Below are 24,475 nucleotides of genomic sequence, written 5' to 3'. Positions count from 1 at the left end.
TCTCTCCCTCCCTCTCAAATAAACTTTTAAAATAATAAATAACCATAGCAAAGATCAATGAAATGAAAAATCAGTTCTTTGAAAAGATAAACATAATTGATAAACTCTAGGCCCACTCATCAAGACAAAAAGAGAGGGGGCCTAAATAAAACCAGGAATGAAAAAGGAGAAGTTACAACTGACACTACAGAAATACAAAGGATCATAAGAAACCACAAAGAACAATTATATGCCAACAAATTGGAAAACCTAGAAGAAATGGATAGATTCCTAGGAACATATAACTTTCCGAAACTGATTTACAAAGAAATAGAAAATTCAATAGACCAGGGTGCCTGGTTGGCTCAGTTGGTTACCTGTCTGACTCTTGATTTTGGCTCAGGTCATGATCTCATACTTCCTGAGTTGAGCCCCTGCTCAATCTGCACTGATGGCATGGAGCCTGGTTGGGATTCTCTCTCCGCCCTCTCTCTGCCCCTCCCTTGCTTGCTTGGGATTCTCTCTCCCCCCTCTCTCTCCCCTCCCTTGCTTGCTTGCTCTCTCTCTCTCTCTCTCTCAAAATAAAAAACATTTAAAAAATCTGAATAGACCAATACAAGCGATGAAATTGAATCAATATTTTTAAAAACTCCAAAAACAGAAAGTCTAGGACCAGACAGCTTCATAGGTGAAATCTGCCAAACATTTAATGATGAGTTAGTACTTCTTCTTTTCAAGTTATTCCAAAACATTGAAGAGGAAGGAACACTTATACACTCATGAGGCAAACAGGTGCACGAATAGATGCTGAACGTCAGCTATCAACAGGGAAAATGCAAATCAAAACCACAATGAGATCACCTTACACCTGTCAGATTGGCTATTATCAAAGAAAGGAAGGAAGGAAGGAAGGAAAGAAGGAAGGAAGAGAACGAACAAGTGTTGGCAAGGATGTGGAGAAAAGGGAACCCTTCCTTATACACCATTGGTGGGAATGTAAAGTGGTGCAACCACAATGGAAAAAAATATGGAAATTCATCAAAAAATTAAGAATAGAACTTCCGGGTGATCTAGCAATACCACATCCAGGTATTTATCCAAAACAAAAAAGCCAAAACACAAACACCAATTTGAAGAGATATATGCACCACCATATTCACTGCAGCATTATTTACAATAGTCAAGATATGGAAGTAACCTGAGTGCCCATCAATAGATGAATGGGTAAAGAAAATGTGATGTGTGTACACACACACACACACACACACACACACACACACACACACACAGGAATAGGGAATATTATTCAGCCATAAAAGAATGAAATCTTACCATTTGTGACAACATGAATGGACCTAGACAGTATTGTGCTAAGTGAAATCAATCAGATAAAGACAAATATCATATAACTTCACCTATATATGGAATCTGGAAAACAAAACAAATGAACAAATAGAACAACAGAAATAGACTCATAGATATGGGAAACAAGTTCTATGACACATTTAATGGAGATAAAACTATGGACAATTGTATATTCGGTATTGCAAATATTTATTTAGCACCTATTATGTGCCGGGTTCTACTCACACAAATTCCAATGTGTGGGCTTTCCCCCACCACCAAACAATCCTCTGATACTACTTGATGATAGCGTTAGATCCCACAGGTTGAGAGTTCAGTCCTACAAGCTTACCCTTTTCCCCCCACTTCAGATGCCCAGCGCGAGTACAGATTGTCATCTGTGCTTTTGACTTGCTAGCTATAGAATGGAGGTTCCAACAACCCCTTCCTTAGGTTTGACTAATTTGCTAGGCAGCTCACAAAGCTTGGGGAAACATTTTTATTTTCTATATTACCAGTTTATTATAAAAGGATATATAACTCAGGGACAGCCATATGGAAGAGATGCATAGGGCAAGGTATGGGGAAAGGGAAAAGAGTTTCCATGCCCTTTCTGGGCCAACACTCTCTCTGTACCTACATGTGTTCACCAACCCACAAAGTCTGTGAGCCCTGTCCTTTGAGTTTTTATGGAGGCTTCATTACATAGGCACAATTGATTAAGTTATTGGTGACTGGCAATTGATTCAACCTCCAGCCTCTCTTCCCCTCCCCAGAAGTCAGGGAGTTGGGACTGAAAGTTTCAACTCTCTAATCTCCAATCATATGATTGGTTCTCCTGGCAGCCAGCCCCCATGCTTAGGTACAGTACAAAATCACTTCAGTAATATAACAAAAGACACCGTTATTGGGGCGCCTGGGTGGCGCAGTCGGTTAAGCGTCCGACTTCAGCCAGGTCACGATCTCACGGTCCGTGAGTTCGAGCCCCGCGTCAGGCTCTGGGCTGATGGCTCGGAGCCTGGAGCCTGTTTCCGATTCTGTGTCTCCCTCTCTCTCTGCCCCTCCCCCGTTCATGCTCTGTCTCTCTCTGTCCCAAAAATAAATAAAAAACGTTGAAAAAAAAATTTAAAAAAAAAAAAAGACACCGTTATTGCTCTCATCACTTAGGAAATTCCAAGACTTTTAGGAGCTCTGAACCAAAAACAGGGATGAAGATCAAATATATATTTCTTATTATAAATCACAGTATTGCCAAACAAAAATATGTGCTTTCATAAACATATATACTATGAGAAAAAGAAAAGGAATAAGAGAAATCAAGGATGGCTCCTAAATTTTTTCTTGAGTAATGAGGTGGTGATGGTGCATTTATTGAACTAGAAGTGCTAGATTGGGGGTGGGAGAAGGCAGGGATTAATTGGCTTGGAAGTGTGAAGTTGGAGGTGACGTTTAGATTTTTAAGGGGAGATTTCAGGTAGGCATAAGGAATTAGGGGTCTGCTATTCAGGGGAGAAATGAAAGATGGAAATACAGATTTTCAGTCATCACTCATCATCACATAAATGGTATTTCAGGCCATGGGACTGAATGAGATCATTTAGAGGACAATTTCAGAAAGCAAAGGCTGAAGGTCAAACCCTTGAGTATTCCAACATTTGGAGGAGGAACAGAGGAACAGAGTTTTAGTAAAGGAAATAACAGAAGTAGTCTGAGTGAAGTGGGAGAAACTAGCTTTTATGAGATGTCCTCGAAACCAAGATAAGGAAGTATTTTAATTGTGTTGAATGCTGTTGAGGTCAAATATAATGAGGACAGAATTGGAATTTAATTGGTAACTTGACAAGATCAGTTTTAGGAGAGTAGAGTCAAGAAGCTATTAGAGTGGACTGCAGAGAGAATTGGAGGTGTGAAGATGTAGACAGCAACAAGAGACAGCTCTTTAGAAAGATTTTTCTATGAAGGAAAGTTAGGAAATGGTGCAGTTGTTCAAATGGGCTATAGGTTAAGAAAGGATTGTTTTTTTGTTTTTTTTGTTTTAATTTTTTTTAACGTTTATTTATTTTTGAGACAGAGAGAGACAGAGCATGAACGGGGGAGGGTCAGAGAGAGAGAGACACACAGAATCCGAAACAGGCTCCAGGCTCTGAGCAGTCAGCACAGAGCCCCACACGGGGCTTGAACTCAGGGACCGCGAGATCATGACCTGAGCCGAAGTTGGACGCTTAACCGACTGAGCCAGCCAGGCGCTCCAAGAAAGGATTTTTTTTTTTAAGATATAAAAAAACATTTTTATGACATTGAAAATGCCAATGAATACAGTGGCTACTAATATCAAGTGGGCTCTTAATGCTACCAAGCAATAGTACTGTATTTCCTTAATCCATTCACTCTTCCACATTCTTTTTTTTTCCCCCTTTAACGTTTATTTTTGAGAGAGAGAGGGCTCACAAGTGGGGGACAGGAGGGGCGGAGAGAGGGAGACACAGAAGCAGGCTCCAAGCTCCGAAGCTGTCAGCACAGAGCCCAACAGGGGACTCAAACCCATGAACCATGAGATCATGACCTGAGCCAAAGTCAGACGCCAACCGATGAGCCGCCCAGGTGCCCCCACTCTTCCACATTCCTAAATAACATTAGAATCTCAGATGCCATTGATTATAAGATACATAATTATTTCACATACTTTCAAAGAGAAAAAACATGCTGCCAGTTAAACTATAGCATGCCATCATTTGTAAAATACCAGTTTTGCAGATGTTCAAATATGAAAAAAAGTGTATATTAGAATCAATGCCATACAGTATTACTTTTCTCTCCTCAAATCTCCAATACCTTCTCCCTTCCTTCACTTTCAGCTTCCTATTTAACTAAGAAAATACAAGCATTTAGAAGAAGATAGGCTCATTCTCCCACCACTAAATCTGTATCTCACCTGTACCTGTAAATTCTGTCTCCCTTTTTATTTCAATGGATGAATGGTCCACACTCACAACTGATCCTTCCACAGTGTACTGAATCCCATCCCTTTTCTCCAGAAGGACTTTTCTTCCTGCAACTATCCCATTTCTCCTGTATTCTCCCTCTACTGTATAATTTTAATTAGCATACATACTATAATTTCTTCCATCTTAAAAAAAATTCTGGACCCCAAATCTATATGCAATGACAGCTTTCTTTTTCTACTCATCTTAAAAAAGCCAAACTTCTTAAAGGTACTGCCTGTACTTGCTTTTCACACTTCCTCTCTTCCCACTCTTATCAAATTCCACTCATTCCGCTCTTATCAAATTCTTAAAAGATTTTATTGAAATTCTACCACTATGCCAAAATGGGATATTTCAACAGCCTCCACAATGCTAAATCCAATGGTCAATTCTTAGTGATCATCCTACTTGACTAATTAGCAGCATTTAATACTGCTGGATTATTCCCCACTTCTTGAAACATTTTCTTCCCTTGATTTTGCAGAATCAAACTCTTCTACTTTTACGTCTGTCTCACACCTTATCCCTTCTCAGTCTTCTTTGTTGGGTCCTCCACTTCACCTCCTTTTTGGGACCTAAGCTAGTGCGTTGCTAAAAGAAACTGAACTAAGGGTAGATTATTATCTTATAGTGCTGATTTAGATTTTCTAGTATTTAAAAATCCTGGTGTCTTGTATTTTTAAACGAAAATGATATACACACTTCCCTCTTATAAATGAGCTTGGCTATCATGGAAATCCCAGAGATACCAACCCAGGACTCTCCCTACAAAGAGGCAGAGGCCTCTGAAGCCTTCCGGAAACGAGCTCCACAGGCCTATGGGAAATGTAGTCCCCTAAGAAGAGCCTGCACCGCGGGGGGACTTGGGAACCTGGGCGGCAGTTACTTCCGCACACGCGCAATGGGGCGGTAGCCGGTGTTCAGTAATCTTCCAACCTGCGCCGCGTGAAGGGGGAACGGGGTTTTCTCCCCGAGAGCCTGTGGGAGATCTCTGTAATCTGATCTTTTAGAACCAAAGATGGGAGTGTGGTGGTGAAAGACTGGTAGGTATGACTCTGCGGAGCTTGGGGACGTAAGGGAAGGGCGGGGAGAAAGATAGGCACCAGTTTATTGGCGTACCCAAAGGAAGGTAAAACTTCACAACCCCCACGTGCAGCGATTTAGTGTTTGGATGTGTGGGTCTTGTCCAATTCTGGAGTTCAGAGAAAGCAAGAGAAGCGGCTGACTGCCACTCAAGTGGGTTCCCGGATCCCGAGTAGGGATGGGGCAGGCTCAGTTTGTATTCCTGCCCTTGTAGGTAGAGATCACAGTGTAGGAATATGTGCTTCAGGCTTTACCTTTCCTGGTTACAAGAACATCGCTGGCCCTACCAGAGCCCGCAAAAGGCAATATCAAACCATTCCAAGGGATCTAGGGAGTATTTCTAGAGAAACTTGCCATGTTCTCAGTATATTCTCACAACAATTATCTGAAGTAAGTGTTCTCTCCATTTTGCATATGAATTAACTGAAGCTGAGAGAGAGGTTAAGTTACTTACTTGCTTATACTGACAATAAGTGGAAGAGCTGAGAGTCGAACCAGACGAGTTTTCACCGAATTTTATTCTGGCGTTTTGTTTGTTTGTTTTTGAGTATAGTTGACACGCAATCTTACATTAGTTTCTGCTGTACAACTTGGTGATTTGACAAGTTTTACCTTGTGCTATGATCGCCACAAGTGTAGTTAGGACCCTGCAAAAAAAAAAAAAAGAGTTGTATTTATTCTCCTTTTGAAATATTTGAGCAATGAATGCAGAATAAATTTTGATTTGTAGTCTTTTTTTGTTGTTGTTAATAGTCTTTGGTGAATTTGCAGATCTTCCAGTGAAGACTGTGTATATAAAGCTGTGAGTCCCTCTTGCATATTTTAGCCTTTCTATGGCCCCAACTTTGCTGGTTTAAATTCTTAAAAAACTATACTGGCTCATAGAAGATGGTGAATTTCCAAAGAAAGAGAGAGAGACAGATTTAGAATTTAAACTGAAGGCTCTGTCTTTAAAAAAAAAAAAAAAAAAAAAAAATTCCTGGATCCCTCAATCCAGCCTTTTCAAGAAAACCCAACCTAATTTGAGCTCTCTTATCCCAGCTTCAGAGCAGAGACCAGAGAGTCACAGGAAGGACTGACTTCCAGAGATATACTGAGTTTCAGAAACCAGGGTTTTAGTTAGTTTTTAGACTTATTATTTTTTTTCTTAGGATAAAATTTTGGGAAGAAAAAAATGTCACTAGTTCTAAGATTAACAACTTGCCATTAGATCAGTAGGACAAAAATGTACAACATACTTACCTAAATTTCATAGATTCATAACAGATCCACCAGTAGAGTTCAGCACTTATAAAATATGGACTTTCCTGACATCTCCTAGAATCGTCATTCTCTCACTAGGTGACATTTACTGAAGCTGCAATGTGAGTCTTTCTTTTCTAATTTTTTTTTTTTTTTTTTTTTTTTTTGCGTGAGAGAGAGAACATGGGGGGAGGTGCAGGGAGAGGGATAGGGGGAGAGAGAGAGAGAGAGAGAGAATATCTTAAGCAGGTTCCATGCTCAGCACAGAGCCTGATGTGGGGCTCAATCTTACAACCCTGTGATCATGACCTGAGCCGAAATTAAGATTCAGACACTGGGCTAACTGAGCCACCCAAGCACCCCAAGAGTTCTTTTCTAATAGTGCTTCTTTTCTTTTCTACATTGCGTTTTGGTTTTTCATGTCTTTCTATTCTTTTTCGTATTTTTACTTTCATAGATCCGTGTGTAAGAGCTCCAGAAAATGATCAACTTCCAGGTACGTATCCATTTATTGAGTCATTTAAAACTCTCAAAAATCTATATAAAAAGGACATGTATAGACATGTATAGGGAAAATATAGATTGAATAGATCAGGTCCAAAAGAAAATTTAGAAAATTGATCAGTTGATATCCATGTCACAGGGTCTGTACATAGTTGGAATAAATTTGAGCTGCATATGTGTACCCAGTCTTTATAGCAATCACAGAAAATGGATAGTCAACCAGTTAACGTATTGGTATTGTCCACAAAGATAAAGGAAAACAATCCCTCGGAGAAGTAAAGATTTTCCTGATGCAGTTCTCTGAAGAAAATATCTTATAATGGGTTTTCATGGAGATAATGTTAGAAATAATATTCACAGGGGTGCCTAGGTGGCTCAGTTGGTTAAGCTCTGACTCTTGATTTCAGCTCAGGTCGTGATGTTGTGGTTCGTGGGTTCGAGCCTTGTGTTGGGCTCTGCACTGCTGACACTCCACTGTAGGTGGAGCCTGCTTGGGATTCTGTCTCTCCCTTAATCTGCCCCTCTCCTGTTCGTGTTTGTTCTCTCTCTCTCAAATAAACTTGGGGAAAAAAAGTTTAAAAAAAAGAGAAATAACATTCACAGCAACAACCCTGTGATAAATATAACATCACATTTTATATTATATAGCATGCTGTATTTCTTAAAATGTTTCCTAGAGTAAGCAAAGAGCTTAGTGCCAATAAGCAGCACTATGCGAACTCCGTTTGTAAGTTCAGGTACATATCTTTTTTAATATTCTTCTGGAACCATAAGTAAATCTTATATCTTTTCCAGAGTCTGCTAGTATTCTTGAGCATTTTCTCTTCTATGTGAATTTTATTTTATTTTACTATTTTTTAAAATGTTATTTATTTTTGAAAGAGAGAGAGAGTGAGCAGGGGAGGGGCAGAGAGAGAGGAGGGCAGAAGATCCAAAGCAGGCTCTGTGCTGACAGCAGTGCGCCCGATTCAGGGCTTGAATTCAAGAACCGGAAGATCATGACTTGAGCCAAAGTCAGATGCTCAACCAACTGAGCCACCTATGGGCCCTATTCCATGTGGACTTTAGAATTAGCTTGTCAGGGTCTATAAAGGAGTATTTTAGGTATTTTTATTGTGATTGTAATATATGTTTCCATTAATTTGTAGAAAATTCATTAGTTTTCAATAATGTATTCTCTAATGTTTCATATAGGTCCTTCTTTACTTTTTTATAGGTTTGTTATTATAATTCTTATACATTTCTCGTATAAGAATTTCTTGTAATATTTATTCTTACATATGGTTTAAGTTGCTGTTGAGAATAGGATGGATCTTTTTTCATTGTATTTTCTAATTGGTTATTTTGGTGTATAGGAAAGTATGCATTTATCTATTTGACTTTATGTCAACTTACAGAACTAATTTTTTTTTAATTAAAAAAAATTTTTTTTAAATGTTGATTTACTTTTGAGAGACAGAGTGCAAGCAAGGGAGGGGCAGAGAGAGAGGGAGACACAGAATCCGAAGCAGGGTCCAGGCTCTGAGCTGTCCGCATAGAGCCTGATGCGGGGCTCAAACTCACAAACTGCGAGATCATGACCTGAGCCGAAAGTCAGACACTCAACCAACTGAGCCACCCAGGCTCCCCCTGTTTCTTCTTTAAAAATTAAAAAAAAAAATTTTTAATGTTGCAGAACTCTTATTAAGTTCAAGATTTTTTTAGTTGATTATTAGGTTTTCTAGGTAGACAGTCACACACTCTTCAAATGGAGTGTTCCTTACTGCTCAATATGTATGTCTTCATGTTTTTTCTTGTCTTATTGCAATGGACAGGGATTTTTGGGAACTATAATTTTTTAAAAATGTTTATTTGTTTTGAGAGAGTGTACATGTGTGAGCAGGGGAGAGCCAGAGAGAGAGAGAGGAAGAGAGAGAATCCCAGGTGGGCCCAGTGCCTCCATCACAGAGCCCAACCTGGGACTCAATCTCACAAACTGTGAGATCATGACCTGAACTGAAATCAAGTTGGATGCTCAACTGACTGAGCCACCCAGGTGCCCCAGGAACTATAAATTGCTAGCCAGTATCTTTTTGTTCCAATTTTAATGGGAATGTTTCCAGTATTTTATTGTTTCCTCTTGTATTTTGATAAATAGTTTTGTTTTGTTTTCTTGTTTTTAATCAAGTTAAAGATTTTTAGCTTGTGAACATTGTTTTCATCAAGGGGAAACCTTTTTTCTTATATGTTTTTTAAAAATATGTGTTGGTTGGGGCACCTGGATAGCTCATTCAGTTGAGTGTCCAACTTCGGCTCAGGTCGTGATCTCATGGTTCCTGAGTTCAAGCCCCACATCAGGCTCACTGCTGTCAGATCCTCTGCCCCGCCCCTGCTTGCACTCTCTCAAAAATAAATAAAACATTTAAAAAATAAAAAAAATAGATTGATAAGTAAATAAAATACCTGTTGGTAAAATAATGTTTTATCTTTAATATAGGAATTCAGAGAATTTCTAATATATTTCTCAATATTGAACTATCTGTGCATTCATGGGATAAATCCTACCTAGTCTTCTAACTAACTTTTTAAAGGGCCAGATGGTAAATATTTTAGGCTTGAAGGCCATACAGCCTCTGTGGCAACTACTCAATTTTAACTTTGCATCTGAAGCAAATGAGTGGGTATAAATATTCCAGTAACACTTTATTTACAGAAACATCAGGCCGGGGTATGGGTTGTAGTTTGCTGACCCCTGTTCTATATGGTTTTAACTATGTCTTTGTGGTAGACATGTAGCCACATGCCTTTTTAATTTCAGCTTAAGTTAGTTAAACATGATTTTAACATTACGGTTGAGAGGATATATTATGTAAAAATAAGGTCTTATATTCTATTTTATTATGGTCATGTGAGTTTGACATGTTAACCTTATAGCCCTTCTAACTTATGTATATTTACTTTGTAGTATGTAATAGATTGTAAGATCTCTGAGACCAGTAACATTTTTATTCTTTTTTGTATCACTAATACAGTGTCTGGTAGGTCCTCATTAGACATTGTCTGAATGAATGAAGAACATATAAGCAATATTTTAAATAATTTTATTGAGACATAATCACATATTACAGATTGACCCATTTAAGATATATACAACTCAGTGGTTTTTAGTCTGTCCATGAATTGTAAAACCATCTCTACAATCTAATTTTAGAATATTTTCATTACCCTCAAAAGAAACCCCATATTGGCAGTCATTCCCTATTTGTCCTATCCCCTAGCTCTAATTTATTTTCTGTTTCTATGGATTTTCCTTTTCTGAACACTTTATGTAACTAAGACAATATAATATGTGATCTTTTTTGACTAGCTTCTTTCACCTAGTAACAGTATTTTCAAGGGTCATCAATGTTACACGTATGTCAAATAATATTGCATTATATGGATATACCTCATATTGTTATTCCATCTATTCATCAGATGATGGATACCCATATTGTTTTCACTTTTGGCTATTAATGAATACTTCTCTATGAACATTTGTCTACAGGTTTTATATTTTTAGTTCTCTTAGGTATATATTTAGGAGGGGTTGCTGGGTAATATGGTTAATTCAATGTTTAACATTTTGAGGAACTGTAAAACTATTTTCCATAGTTGTTGCACCATTTTACAACCCCACCAGCAGTGTATGACAGTTCCAGTTTCTCTACATCCTTGTCACCACTTGTCATTGTCTGTCTTTGATTTTAACAACCCTTGTGGGTATGAGGCAATATCTCATTGTGGCTTTGATTTCTATTTACTAATGATGTTGAGCATCTTTTCATGTGCTTCATGCTCATATGAGTGTCTATGTCTTTGGAGAAAATCTGTTCAAATCCTTTGTCCATTTTTATTTTTTTATTTTTTTTTTTTTTCAACGTTTATTTATTTTTGGGACAGAGAGAGACAGAGCATGAACGGGGGAGGGGCAGAGAGAGAGGGAGACACAGAATCGGAAACAGGCTCCAGGCTCTGAGCCATCAGCCCAGAGCCTGACGCGGGGCTCGAACTCACAGACCACGAGATCGTGACCTGGCTGAAGTCGGACGCTTAACCGACTGCGCCACCCAGGCGCCCCTCCTTTGTCCATTTTTAAATTGGGTTGTCTTTTTACTGTTGTATTGTAAGAGTTCTTTTTATATCCTAGGCACACATTTCTTACCAAAATATATGATTTACATGAATTTCATCCCATTCTGTGGGTTGTCTTTTCACTTTCTTGATGGTGTCCTTTGAAGCACATATTTTAAATATTAATGATTTCCATTTTATCTATTTTTTTCTTTTGTCACTTACACTTTTCCTTTCATATCTAAGAAACCATGGCCTAATCCAAGCTCATGAAGATTTACTCCAATGTTTTCTTCTAAGAATTTTATAATTTTAGTTCTTACATTTACGTCTTTGATCCATTTTTAGTTCATTTAAAAATTTTTTTTTTAAATGTTTATTTATTTTTGACAGAGGGACAAAGCGTGAGCTGGGGAGGGGCAGAGAAAGAGGGAGACACAGAATCCGAAGCAGGCTCCAGGCTCTGAGCTGTCAGCACAGAGCCCGACGCGGGGCTCAAACTCACAGACTGTGAGATCATGACCTGAGCCGAAGTCAGACACTCAATGACTGAGCCACCCGGGCGCCCCCATTTTTAGTTCATTTTTATATATGATGTGAGGTGTTCATGTACGTTTAAGGAGGTCCAGCTTCATTCTTTTGCATGTGGATATCTGGTCCCAACACCACTTATTAAAGAGACTAATCTTTACTCGATTTAATTGTCCCGACACTAGTGAATATTTTTAATGTGATTTTTGTTTCTATCACAAAGTATATTTCTGGGTCAAGCATACAGTAGTTATCATATATAACTTTATGAAAACTTAACAATGAATATATGATCATAAGAGGCTGCCATGATTCTCCTGCAAGTTCCCAAATAATGTACACTTTGTTTTATTTTTTTTTAACATAACTTATTGTCAAATTGGCTTACATACAACACCCAGTTCTCATCCCAACAAGTGCCCTCCTCAATGCCCATCACCCATTTTCCCCTCTCCCCAATGCCCCCATCCACCCTCAGTTTGTTCTTTGTATATAAGAGTCTCTTGTGGTTTGCCTTCCTCCCTCTCTGTTTGTAACTATTTTTTCCCCTTCCCTTCCCTCATGGTCTTCTGTTAAGTTTCTCAAGATCTACGTATGAGTGAAAACATGATATCTTCCTTTTCTGACTGACTTATTTTACTTAGCTTAATACCTTCCAGTTCCATCCACATTGCTGCAAATGGCATGATTTCGTTCTTTCTCATTGCCAAGTAGTATTCCATTGTATATATAAACCATGGCTTCTTTATCCATTCATCAGTTGATGGACACTTAGGCTCTTTCCATAATTTGGCTACTGTTGAAAGTGCTGCTATAAACATTGGGTTACATGTGCCCCTATGTATCAGCACTCCTGTATCCCTTGGGCAAATTCCTAATGGTGCTATTGCTGGGTCATAAGGTAGTTCTATTTTTTTTTTTTTTAAATTTTTTTTCAACGTTTATTTATTTTTGGGACAGAGAGAGACAGAGCATGAACGGGGGAGGGGCAGAGAGAGAGGGAGACACAGAATCGGAAACAGGCTCCAGGCTCTGAGCCATCAGCCCAGAGCCTGACGCGGGGCTCGAACTCCCGGACCGCGAGATCGTGACCTGGCTGAAGTCGGACGCTTAACCGACTGCGCCACCCAGGCGCCCCGTGGTAGTTCTATTTTTAATTTTTTGAGGAACCTCCACACTGTTTTCCAGAGCAGCTGCACCAGTTTGCATTCCCACCAACAGATAATGCACACTTTAGTTTGAAGATCAATGTTCCGTTAACAGGGATCGGTGACATTCCAGGATGTGGCTGTGGACTTCACCCCAGAAGAGTGGCAGCTGCTGGACTGTGATCAGAGAACCTTGTATTGGGATGTGATGCTGGAGAACTTTAGAAACCTCACCGCAGTGGGTAAGGACAGTGGGTGGTAACTAACTCTTCACTGTAACTGAGCATGTACTCATAGTGCCCTTCCTTTGGGACGTGTGGACATTCTAAAGCATTACAGAGTTTGGCCCTGAATGTCAGTGGTCACAGACTCTTGATCCCCTTTGAGATGAAGCATAAACAGAGGATGTGTGTTTATGCTTCCACCTTCCAAATGGCGGAGAAAGGTCTTTTTTGTTCTAAAGTCTGTCATCCTTTCCAGGCTCTGAGATTCAAGGAGGCAGACCTGAATTGTGAGGTAGTTGTTTGTGTCTAGCACTTTATCTCCAGTTCTGTGTTGTTTCCCACGAACAGGGGGTCCAGTTACCAAAACAAAAGTGATCTTCAAGGAGGAGCAAGGACAGGAGTCATGGATGGTGGAGGGGGAGAACCCATGTTGGCGCTATCCAGGTGAGTGAGAGAAAGCTAGGCAGATGGGAGTCTTTGGAATTGAGATTCCAGTTGGTCAGTGAGGGACAGGTACCTTTGAAGCACCTCTTAAAAGCCACACACCTTTGGAAGTGACTGGATATGCTTGACCTACCATTCATTGTCAGATCCGCAGATGACACCTTCACTCACTCTGCCCACATAGCTGTTTTTTGTCTTTGCTCAGCTCTTGTATGGAGGGATGTCCCTTTCCTCTCTGCCCAGGCTCCCTATGCTTCCTGTTTTATGTAGGTCCTTGCTTTGTTCTCTTAATTCCCCAAGTCCTCATTCTTCTTTTTTCCTCATCATGATCATAGATTGGGGTGCCTGGGTGGCTTAGTCAGTTAACCAACCGATTCTTGATCTCAGGTCAGGTCTTGATCTCAGGGTCGTGAGTTCAAGCCTCACATTGGGCTCCACACTGGGCATGGAGCCTACTTTGTAAAACAAAACAAAACTAAAAAATGATCCCAGATCTTTTTTTATACATCTAATTCTTTTTTTTTTTTTTTTTAGTTTTTTGGTTTTTTAACGTTTATTCATTTTTTTTTAATTTTTTTTAACGTTTATTTATTTTTGAGACAGAGAGAGACAGAGCATGAATGGGGGAGGGTCAGAGAGAGGGAGACACAGAATCCAAAACAGGCTCCAGGCTCTGAGCTGTCAGCACAGAGCCTGACACGGGGCTCGACCTCACGGACCGCGAGATCATGACCTGAGCTGAAGTCGGACGCTTAACCGACTGAGCCACCCAGGTGCCCCACGTTTATTCATTTTTGAGAGGCAGAGAGAGGCAGAGCATGAGCGGGGAAGGGGCAGAGAGAGAGGGAGACACAGAATCTGAAGCAGGCTCCAGGCTCTGAGCTGTCAGCATAGAGCCCAACACGGGGCTTGAACTCATGAGCTGTGAGATCATGACCTGAGCCAAAGTCAGAAGCTCAGCTGACTGAGCCACCCAGGCACCCCTATACATTTAATTCTTATACTGTAGTCAGATCATGTAGATTTGAAGTCTTACTCCACCAGTCACTGTCTAACCTAATTATTTTGTAGCACAACGTTATTTATAAAACAGGGATAATATTAATCCTCACTTCAGGTTTCTTTTAAAGATTATGTGAATTAATACATGCAAACCCATTCAAGTAGTTGGCAGATAGTAAGAGTTCAGTATATGTTGGCTATTTTTATTTTTATTTTTTTTGTTTAATTTTTTAAAGAGATTTTTATTTGAAAACTTATAGGAACATTATGCTCTAATTATTCCTCTTTTCAAAAAAAAAAAACCCAAAACCTTTTCTTATAGCATATGCCCCATCTCTGTACCCCACCTTGCTCATCTTTCATCTCACTGCTGACTTGGGGTATCTACCTTATAGTGCATCTGTCTGCTTCACTTGGTGATACTGATGTCATTTGGAAATTCTCCAACTTCATTTGAGTTGGTTCCTCGCTAATCTGCCCTCACCCTCACTTCCTGCTTATCCACCTTTGTTTCTTGCCTTCGTGTCTCTCTCCAGAATTTCTCCCACAGTAACTCCTTCAGAAACTGCATCCCTCTGAAGAACTCACATGATTTTCTTTGTGCTATCTGTGCCTCTCCAATTTCCCATTCCCATAATTTTCCCCACCTGGTTTAATCTCTGTTTTTTCATAGTAACAAATATTTAATATGCTTCAACCTTCACCTTTCTCTTTAAATTATAATCAAGGATAATGACTGGCCTGCTGCTTTGCAGTCTCTGAATCACTGTGGTAAACAACTTAGCTTTTCTTTTTTTTTTTTTTTATTTATTTATTTATTTTTTTTTTTATTTTATTTTTTTTTTTTTTTAAATTTTTTTTTTCAACGTTTATTTATTTTTGGGACAGAGAGAGACAGAGCATGAACGGGGGAGGGGCAGAGAGAGAGGGAGACACAGAATCGGAAACAGGCTCCAGGCTCTGAGCCATCAGCCCAGAGCCCGACGCGGGGCTCGAACTCACGGACCGCGAGATCGTGACCTGGCTGAAGTCGGATGCTTAACCGACTGCGCCACCCAGGCGCCCCACAACTTAGCTTTTCTGTGTCACGAGTGTTTCCTTAAATACCGTTAGACTTATTACCGGTGATTTCAATTATTAGGTTATCCAAGACTGATTTAAAATAAAATTTTCTTTTTCCACAGAGCCCGTAAAAGAAGTATGTTTCAAATGATTAAGACACCAATTAAGTGTATTTTACATTCCTGGGACCCCAACTTCTAATACAAACCAAGTGAATTTTAACTCCTGCTATGGTGTCTAGGCCATTCATGATTCTACATTGCCAATTCTGTTCTATTTTCTGTTTTATATTAGATGTTCCTGCAAGATTTATCGAAATCATTTCATTTTCTGAGTCACTCTTCTGGCAAATTAGCAGGAGTTATTCCTTTATAACCTTTATTAAGTGACACTTAAATGGCTTTTAAGGTCTCTTTAATGTGATCCCATTCTGTTTATCTGGAACGGTCCATCTTTTCCCTATTCCATGGCAGTTGGGCTCTTTAGTGAACTTTGTACACGATTTTCTTCTGTGTGTCAGTTCTTTTGATACTGGTGTGCTCTAAAACCAGCATGCTACTAAGTCTGAATTCAGTGTTCTCCTCTTTCATGATAACTCCAGCCTATGTTAATCTCTACCTTCTTTGAAGCTCCGTCCCAGCTCTACTATGGCTCTTTGATGAAAACTTGACATATATTCTTTTAGATTTTTTTAAAACTTTATTTATTTATTTATTTATTTATTTATTATTATTTTTTAAAATTTACATCCAAGTTAGCATATAGTGCAATAATGATTTCAGGAGTAGATTCCAGTGATTCATCCCCTGTGTATAACACCCAGTGCTCATCCCAACAAGTGTGTGCCTTAATGCCCCTTGCCCATTTAGCCCATTCCCCCACCTACAACCCCTCCAGCAGCCCTTAGTTTGTTCTCTGTATTTAAGAGTCTCTGATGTTTTGACCCCTCCCTGTTTTTATATTATTTTTGCTTCCCTTCCCTTATGTTCATCTGTTCTGTGTCTTAAAGTCCTCATATGAGTGAAGTCGTATGATACTTGTCTTTCTCTGACTAATTTCGCTTAGCATAATACCCTCTAGTTCCATCCACATAGTTGCAAATGGCAAGATTTCATTCTTTTTGATTGCTGAGTAATACTTCATTGTATATATATACCACATCTTTATCCGTTCATCTGTCCATGGACATTTGGGCCTTTTCCATACTTTGGTTATTGTCAATAGCACTGCTGTAAACATTGGGGTGTATGTGCCGCCTTTGAAACAGCACACCTGTATCCCTTGGCTAAATACTTAGTAGTGTAACTGCTGGGTCGTAGGGTAGTTCTATTTTTAATTTTTTAAAGAACCTCCATACTATTTTCCAGGGTGTCTGCACCAGTTTAAAACCCTGTATGCTCATGGGGCACCTGGGTGGCTCAATTGGTTACGTGTCCAACTTCGGCTCAGGTCATGATCTCACGGTTCGTGGGTTCAAGCCCCGCGTTGGGCTCGGTGCTGACAGCTCAGAGCCTGGAGCCTGCTTTGGATTCTGTGTCTCCCTCTCTCTTTTGGACTTCTCCTGCTCGTGCTCTCTCTGTCTCTCAACAATAAATAAATGTTAAAAAAAAATTTTTTTTAAACCCTGTGTGCTCTTAAGACATCTTTTCTCATGATAATGCCCTGAAGAGAAAGTCCTATATCATTTTTTGTTTTTATACCATTGCTGAGCACACACTGGATATTTAACGAACATTTCATTAATTTACTGTTGTAAAGTCAGGCACTGTGGGATGCTTCTTATTCTTTCAGTGAGGCTTTTTTTTACGTTTCCTGAGGAGGATTCAAAGAAAGCAAAAAAACCCATTACCATTTGCCAAGGTGTGAAAATTGTAGTTGAGAGGCAAAACAGCCATATCAGATATTTTAAAATTTTATGAGTGTGGAAGATTTGTTGGATGTACAATAACATTGCAGTTTTTTTCTAGCTAATTGTCAGAATGAGTGGTTTCGGGCAGCAGTGGGACTGTCCTGGAAGTTCAGAGAAAATGGAGCTTAAAGTTAAAGTATGCAAAAGATGAGAGGAGTCATTTTTTGGGATTATGGAACAATGGCTCCTCCCTAAAGAATATGTAAGTACTAAATAGGGTGAGAGGTGATGAGGTAGAGCAAGTTAAGATGGGAAAGGAACATGAGCAAAATATTGTAATTATTTAGAGTCTAGAATTCTTGGAACAGAAGGTATTTGTTCAGGACTAGAAAAATGCGTGCTTAGATACCATGAATGAATTCATTATAATGTATAGTTTTGTTCACCAGGCTGATTGCCCTGGATATTTCAGTTGGTTACTATTAGTTGAGGGAACCCAGGACGCTGCTTCCCATTAGTTGAAGCAGCGAGGAAAGAAGACAGGAACTTCACTCTGCATAAAGAAATGTGTACCGAAGGGGTGCCTGGGTGGCTTAGTCGGTTGAGTGTCCAACTTCAGCTCAGGTCATGATCTCTCTGCTGGTGAGTTCGAGCCCCACATCGGGCTCTGTGCTGACAGCTCGGAGCCCGGAGCCTGCTTCGGATTCTGTCTCCCTCTCTCTCTGCCCCTCCCCCGCTCACACTCTGTCTCTCTCTGTCTCTCAAAAATGAATAAATGTTAAGAAAATTAAAAAAAAAAATGTGTACTGGTGGCTATAGCCCACTGCTTGGAGCAGCTCCACAGAGAAGAAGGCATGAGGTTAAAAGCTGGGGTGTTGTACTAACACTCCACAAGGAGAGAAATTCAGGAGGGGGATATAACCCCTTCTCCCTCTTTTTTTAAGTTTATTTATTTAAGCAGTTTCTACACACAATATGAGGCTCAAACTCATGACCCCAAGATCAAGAGCCATGTGCTCCTCCAATTGAGCCAGTCAGGCACCCTCCCCCCTTTTTTAGTGGAGAGATCGACTGGAGATTTGTAGTGTCTTGAGGATAGGAATGAAAAAATGTAACTTCAGGATAAAGTGACTTCAGCTTTCTAAGGACTAGGTTGTTGGGTAGATTGAAAGAAAATGTAAAAACTGTACTTGTCAAATACAAATACAACAAATAGTTGTCATATATAGAAACCCAACCAGAATAAAAGCAATAGCAAGCAGACAGAATCTGTGCCTGGGCTTCCAAGGACACAGGAGAATGAATCCCAGCTGTTGTAGATTGGTGTCCTCTGCAGACATGTCTCACCTGTGATTTGGATGGAATTAGAGGACTGGAGATGTAAGAATGTTCTTGAAGGTAACTGCCATTGTGCCAGGCGATTAAGAGGAGAAAGAGATGTGAATGAGGGAAACGGGGAGCTGTCCTACCAGGGTAATCTAGGACCGGGGTGGTGGGGACTCTGATTCTGATCTGCTGCCTCCAGATCTGGTTTTTCCTCTGATATTTTCCCTTAACTCCAGAGTCTCTTGTTCCTCTGGTCACTCATCCATTGGTAGATCCCTGCAATAGGTCTCCATTCTGTGAGATAACCATGCATCAATGTTGAGCAACCTTTTGACTTCCTTTGTGCCCTACTCACTGTAACTTGTGCCTATTTAACTGTCTTTCCGTAGGTCACAAGATAAGCCATCTGTTCTCATTATTGTCATTCATCTGCTCCCATTTCCTCTTCAGCAGTTTTATTCTTAAAGCTCAAGAGCAAGGCAAATACAGGATTGATTTCAGAATTAGATACTAGATTTGAAATCATGTTTCTTTCAATAACTGTTGATGGAAAAAATTAACGAGGCATGTCTTATTGTACTCCTTTTTAGAAGCTGATTGGCTACTTGTTGATGAATCAGAGAAGAACCAAGAAAGCAAAGACAATTTTTTGAATTCAGTTTTGTTCACCTTCAATAAAATTCTGACTATGGAGAGACTCCATGGTTATAACATGAGCACAAGCCTTAATCCTACAAGAAAAAAACCATATGAATGTAAATCATATGGGAAGAGTGTGCAGTCTACTTTAGATTTACTTAATTATAATACATACTATACTGGAGAAAACTCTTATGAATGCACTCAATGTGGGAAAACCTTCAAAAAGAAGTTTCATTTCATTAGACATGAAAAAAATCATACAAGAAAAAAGCCCTTTGAATGCAACGACTGTGGGAAAGCCTATAGCAGGAAGTCTCACCTTACATCTCATCAGAAAATCCATAATGGAGAGGGAGCCTTTGTGTGCAGTGATTGTGGGAAAGCATTTATGTACAGAGCACAACTGGTGGTCCACCAGAGACTTCACACTGGAGAGAAGCCTTATGAATGCCATCAGTGTGGGAAGTCATTCACTTGGAACTCTTCCTTTACCCAACATGTGAAATCTCATACACTCGAAAACTCGTTTGAATGTAAAGAATGTGGGAAAACCTTCAGGTATAGCTCATCCCTTTATAAACATTCTAGATTTCATACAGGAGAGAAACCCTACCGATGTATCGTATGTGGCAAAGCCTTTGGTAACACATCTGTGCTTGTTACGCATCAAAGAATTCATACAGGAGAGAAACCATATGGGTGTATTGAATGTGGCAAAGCCTTCATCAAGAAGTCACATCTCCTTAGACATCAGATAACTCATACAGGAGAAAAGCCCTATCAGTGTAACAAATGTGGGAAAGCTTTTTCCCAGAAGTCAAATCTTATTGTACATCAGAAAACTCATACATAATATTCATGCTGTGAATATGACAAAGCCTTAAATATTAGATAAATCTTATTAAATCGAAAATTCATGGTGAAGAGAAATCCACCAATTTGGATTTGGCAAAGTAGATTCCCATAAAAAAATAATGCCAGTCATGTTCTGAAAGTGATAATAAAGTGTTAAAAAGATCACAGAAAACATTGATTTATAAATAATAGAGCATGGAGCTTAAAAAGTAGCATAAAATAATGAAGGAATTAGTGAAAACTACATTTACCGTCTCTGATTTTTATTTTTATAACAAATTATCAAATATGCAAGTGTGAGTATAAAATGTTTATGTATTAAATTATATCTGTTAAGAGTGAAGCACATATCATTTTTTCTTCCAATCCTAAAAACCTGCAAGTGAAAAAATGTGGTTTAATACGAAGTATGAATTTCAGTAATATTTTCATCCATTTGCTGGCACTTTTAATGGGCAAGGCAGTGTTACTGAATCTCAGTCTCCTCTTTAATTATAAAACTTGTTAAAAAGATGTTTTCCTGTGTATGTAAGCAGCAGAACAAACAATATACCAATTGAGAGGGAAAAGCATTTGTATTCTGTATTACGGTAAGCATTCAGTTGAAAATAAGTTTGTAAATAAAACATTTGCCCTTCACACATTCCTGTTCTTTTTCACTGGTGTATCTACATAAGGTGTAAGCACAGCTCAAGTAATGTTTAACTGAGGTACCATCTGTATTTGATTTTAATAGACTAGGGTGTCCTGATACTTTGCAACTTTGGGGGAGTGAGTTTTTGTGTCTGTTTTTGTTTTCTTGTAAGAAATTGAGACAGGCTTAGCTCTTAGGGGTGCCTGGAGTTGTCCTTGTGACAGCATAGGCGGCGTTAAGTTGCAGAGAGCATGTCCCTCCTTAGCAACTTCACTTTGGAATGTGATATTATGTAAGTTATGCATAGTCCCTTAAAAGGATGAACCACCCATTATTTAAGCTGGAGTTTTTAATTGCTGTCCACAGTATTCCTTGATAATGTCAAAAAACCTTTATGCCTTTTCCTGAGTAGTGACAAAACAACCTGAACCTAAATTTGGAAATCAAGCCTTTTCAAATTTAAGCTGAGTTATAACTGTTATACTGTTTTTCTTTCATTAGCCATTTTTTGAAGAGTAACATTGAGTAATGATTGTGAGAGAGTGCTTTTTTGAACAAGCACACAAGAACTTACGGAACTAAGTTAAATCTTGTCTACTGACAAGAATTCTTCGCTTGACCAAACTTTTATCAGTCGCCTGCACCTTCTCCTAGGCCTTCTCTTCTGTGCACTTCCTTGTAAAATGGTTTTAGCAAGAATCGCATGGAGTCAGTTTAACCAGCACTCCCTACCCTTGGTATTTGATCAGATTCCTCATCCTCTACCATCCATCACCCTGGCCTGTCTTCAGCAACAGTCGCGTTTGTTAGGTCGATTTAGCCAGAATCCTCCTTACCTCTGATTTTCCACCCATTGATTCCCACCTTGCTCCTTTGTTATAAATTCCCACTTGCCCATGCTGTATTCAGAGTTAAGACCAATCTCTCTACCCAATTGAAATCTCAATACAGTGGTCCTTATACCTATTGCAATGGTCCTGTCTTGCCATCTTTAACAAGTGACCTTGAATATCTTCTTTCTTTTTTTAATTTTTATTTTCGAGAAAGCACAAGTGGGGGAGGGGCAGACAGAGACGGAGACACAATCCACAGCAGGCTCCAGGCTCCGAACTGTCAGCACAGAGCCCGATGCTGGGCTCAAACTCACGAACCGCGAGATCATGACCTGAGCTGAAGTTGGACCCTCAACCGACAGCCACCCAGATGCCCCGAATATCTTCTTTCTCTCATACTCCCCAAGTGTTTCAGGAGGCTACAGGCTGGTTTTACTCTTGTAGTTCCAAAAATTTCTGGAACCCCTTTCTTTTGGAATTGTCTTTCAGAATCAGTTTGCTAGCCATGCAGGAAATTCTTTAGGTATTTATAGTCACAGGACTTGCCTTTTTTTCAGCTCAACGTTTTTCTCACTTCCTACATGAGATCCTCATTTTGTCCTACTTAGTTTTACCATTCCCATCCTGTCTCCCTTTCCCAAGCCCATATCTCTCATCTGAGAAACTCCAAACTACTTAAAGCTAGTAGTAGGAAGAGAGGCGGTAGGGGGCTCTACTGTTGCCAGCATGATGTGAGGCCCCTTGAAAGAGCAGCTGTGTGGGTCAACGTGGCAAGAAGTGTGCGGTGATCTGCTCTGGGGATAAGGGAATAAAACAAGGGAGTTTTAATTGTAATATATCAGGAAGCATGTAATCTGGGGTTCATAAATTATTTTGCTCCCTTCTGTAAGTGGAAGTAGGAATGCACTAGTAGAAAAAAGTATTTCCAGTACTGGACAGATATAAACTGCCTCCTAGACAGCTTTTGCCACTGACCTCATTGTCAGGCTGTACAAAATTTTGGCAAGAAGAAAAACAGAACTATGCTTGGACTCATCTAAACATCTTGGATTCCCAGAACTCCCTAGTCTATCTGTGCTCTGTGGCTGAGACAGCCACGCACAATTTAGGTGAGAAATCCCTTGATTTTTACCACCTCTTTACAGTTTGTCATACCTCGGGGTATGGGGGTTTGTTGTTTGTTTTACTCTATAAAAAGATAATTCAGGGGCGCCTGGGTGGCGCAGTCGGTTAAGCGTCCGACTTCAGCCAGGTCACGATCTCGCGGTCTGGGAGTTCGAGCCCCGCGTCGGGCTCTGGGCTGATGGCTCGGAGCCTGGAGCCTGTTTCCAATTCTGTGTCTCCCTCTCTCTCTCTGCCCCTCCCCCGTTCATGCTCTGTCTCTCTCTGTCCCAAAAATAAACGTTGAAAAAAAAATTAAAAAAAAAAAAGATAATTCAAAATGCCTTTTCTCTCTTTTATTTATACATAGATGGTGTATTGGCATTTCCCCCCCCCCAATGAAACTGTTCATTTTTCTGATTATATATGGTAATTTTTAAGAATCAAATATGAAAAATGTAATGAGAAAACAAAAAATGGAAAGGGAAATCTGAGTTTAGGAGTCCTCATGTTCTAGAAAAAAGAATATTTAGGCCTTCTAAGATGTAAAAAATTAAGAGTAGAAAAGCATAGAAATAGAATATGTAACTTACAAATCTGAAGAGAGGAATAATGAGAACTTAATAAATCCAACAGAGATCAGGGAAAGTGAAAAGTGCAGAAAAAGTCTACACTTTATTCATATTTCACTACTTTCCCCACAAATGTCCTTTTTCTGTTCTACGATCCAATCCAAGATACCACATTGTATTTAAACCAACAATGTTCTTTTTAACAAATTTTTTTTTTTCCAGTCCAGGATCCAAACCAGGATTACCATTGCATTTCTTTTTTCCTTTTCTTCCTTTTCCTTTCCTTTCTTTCTTTCTTTCTTTCTTTCTTTCTCTCTCACAAAGAGCATATGGATTTATGTATTTATTTAATTTATTTCTTTAGTGGCATAACTTTATTTTTATTTTTTTTAAATATAATTTATTGTCAAGTTAGCTAACACACAGAGTATATAGTGTGCTCTTAGCTTCGGGAGTAGATTCCCATGATTCATCACTTATATATAACACTCAGTCCTTATCCCAACAAGTGCCCTCCTCAATGGTCATCACCATTTTCCCCTCCCGGCCCCACCGTCAACCCTGAGTTTGTTCTCTGTATTTAAGAGTCTTGTGATTTGACTCCCTCTCAGTTTTTTTTCTCTCATACTATTTTTTTTTTCTTTCCCTTCCCCCATGGTCTTCTATTAAGTTTCTCAAATTCCACGTATTAGTGAGAACATAGATCTTTCTCTGACTGACTTATTTCACTTAGCATAATACCCTTCAGTTCCATCCACATTGTTGCAAATGTCAAGATTTCATTTTTTTCATTGCCAAGTAGTATTCCATTGTATATATATACCACATCATCCTGATCCATTCATCAGTTGATGGACATCTGGGCTCTTTCCATACTTTGGCTATTGTTGATAGCCCTGCTATAAACATTGGGGCTATGAATCAGCACTCCTGTATCCTTTGGATACATTCCTAGTAGTGTATTCCTAGTAGTGTTACTGCTGGGTCATAGGGTGGTTCTATTTTTAATTTTTTGAGGAGCCTC

General features: G+C 39.4%; 1 protein-coding gene across 4 annotated transcripts; it reads left to right on the top strand.

Moving 5' to 3' along the window:
* Window positions 1–5,230: 5,230 nt before the first annotated feature.
* Window positions 5,231–20,950, top strand: ZNF684 (zinc finger protein 684). 4 transcript variants are annotated; one of them, XM_047085156.1, is made up of 5 exons: window positions 5,231–5,350; window positions 7,103–7,128; window positions 13,041–13,149; window positions 13,480–13,575; window positions 19,405–20,950. In XM_047085156.1, the coding sequence occupies exons 2-5, from the start codon at window positions 7,114–7,116 to the stop codon at window positions 20,307–20,309; spliced, it is 1,125 nt and encodes a 374-aa protein (XP_046941112.1). In that variant the 5' UTR covers window positions 5,231–5,350; window positions 7,103–7,113; the 3' UTR covers window positions 20,310–20,950. The 4 variants fall into 4 exon arrangements, with proteins under 4 accessions (XP_046941112.1, XP_046941110.1, XP_046941111.1 ...); XM_047085154.1 differs by having other exon boundaries at window positions 13,023–13,149; XM_047085155.1 differs by having other exon boundaries at window positions 7,090–7,128.
* The last annotated feature ends 3,525 nt before the right edge of the window (window positions 20,951–24,475 follow it).

The sequence above is a fragment of the Lynx rufus genome, unplaced genomic scaffold (genome assembly GCF_022079265.1).
Source record: "Lynx rufus isolate CCGP_SWC_20201006 ecotype Redwood Valley unplaced genomic scaffold, mLynRuf1.p SCAF_2, whole genome shotgun sequence".
Classification (NCBI taxonomy): Eukaryota; Metazoa; Chordata; class Mammalia; order Carnivora; family Felidae; genus Lynx; species Lynx rufus.
Note: the sequence above shows the minus strand (reverse complement) of the source record. Positions and strands in the feature narration are given on the sequence as shown.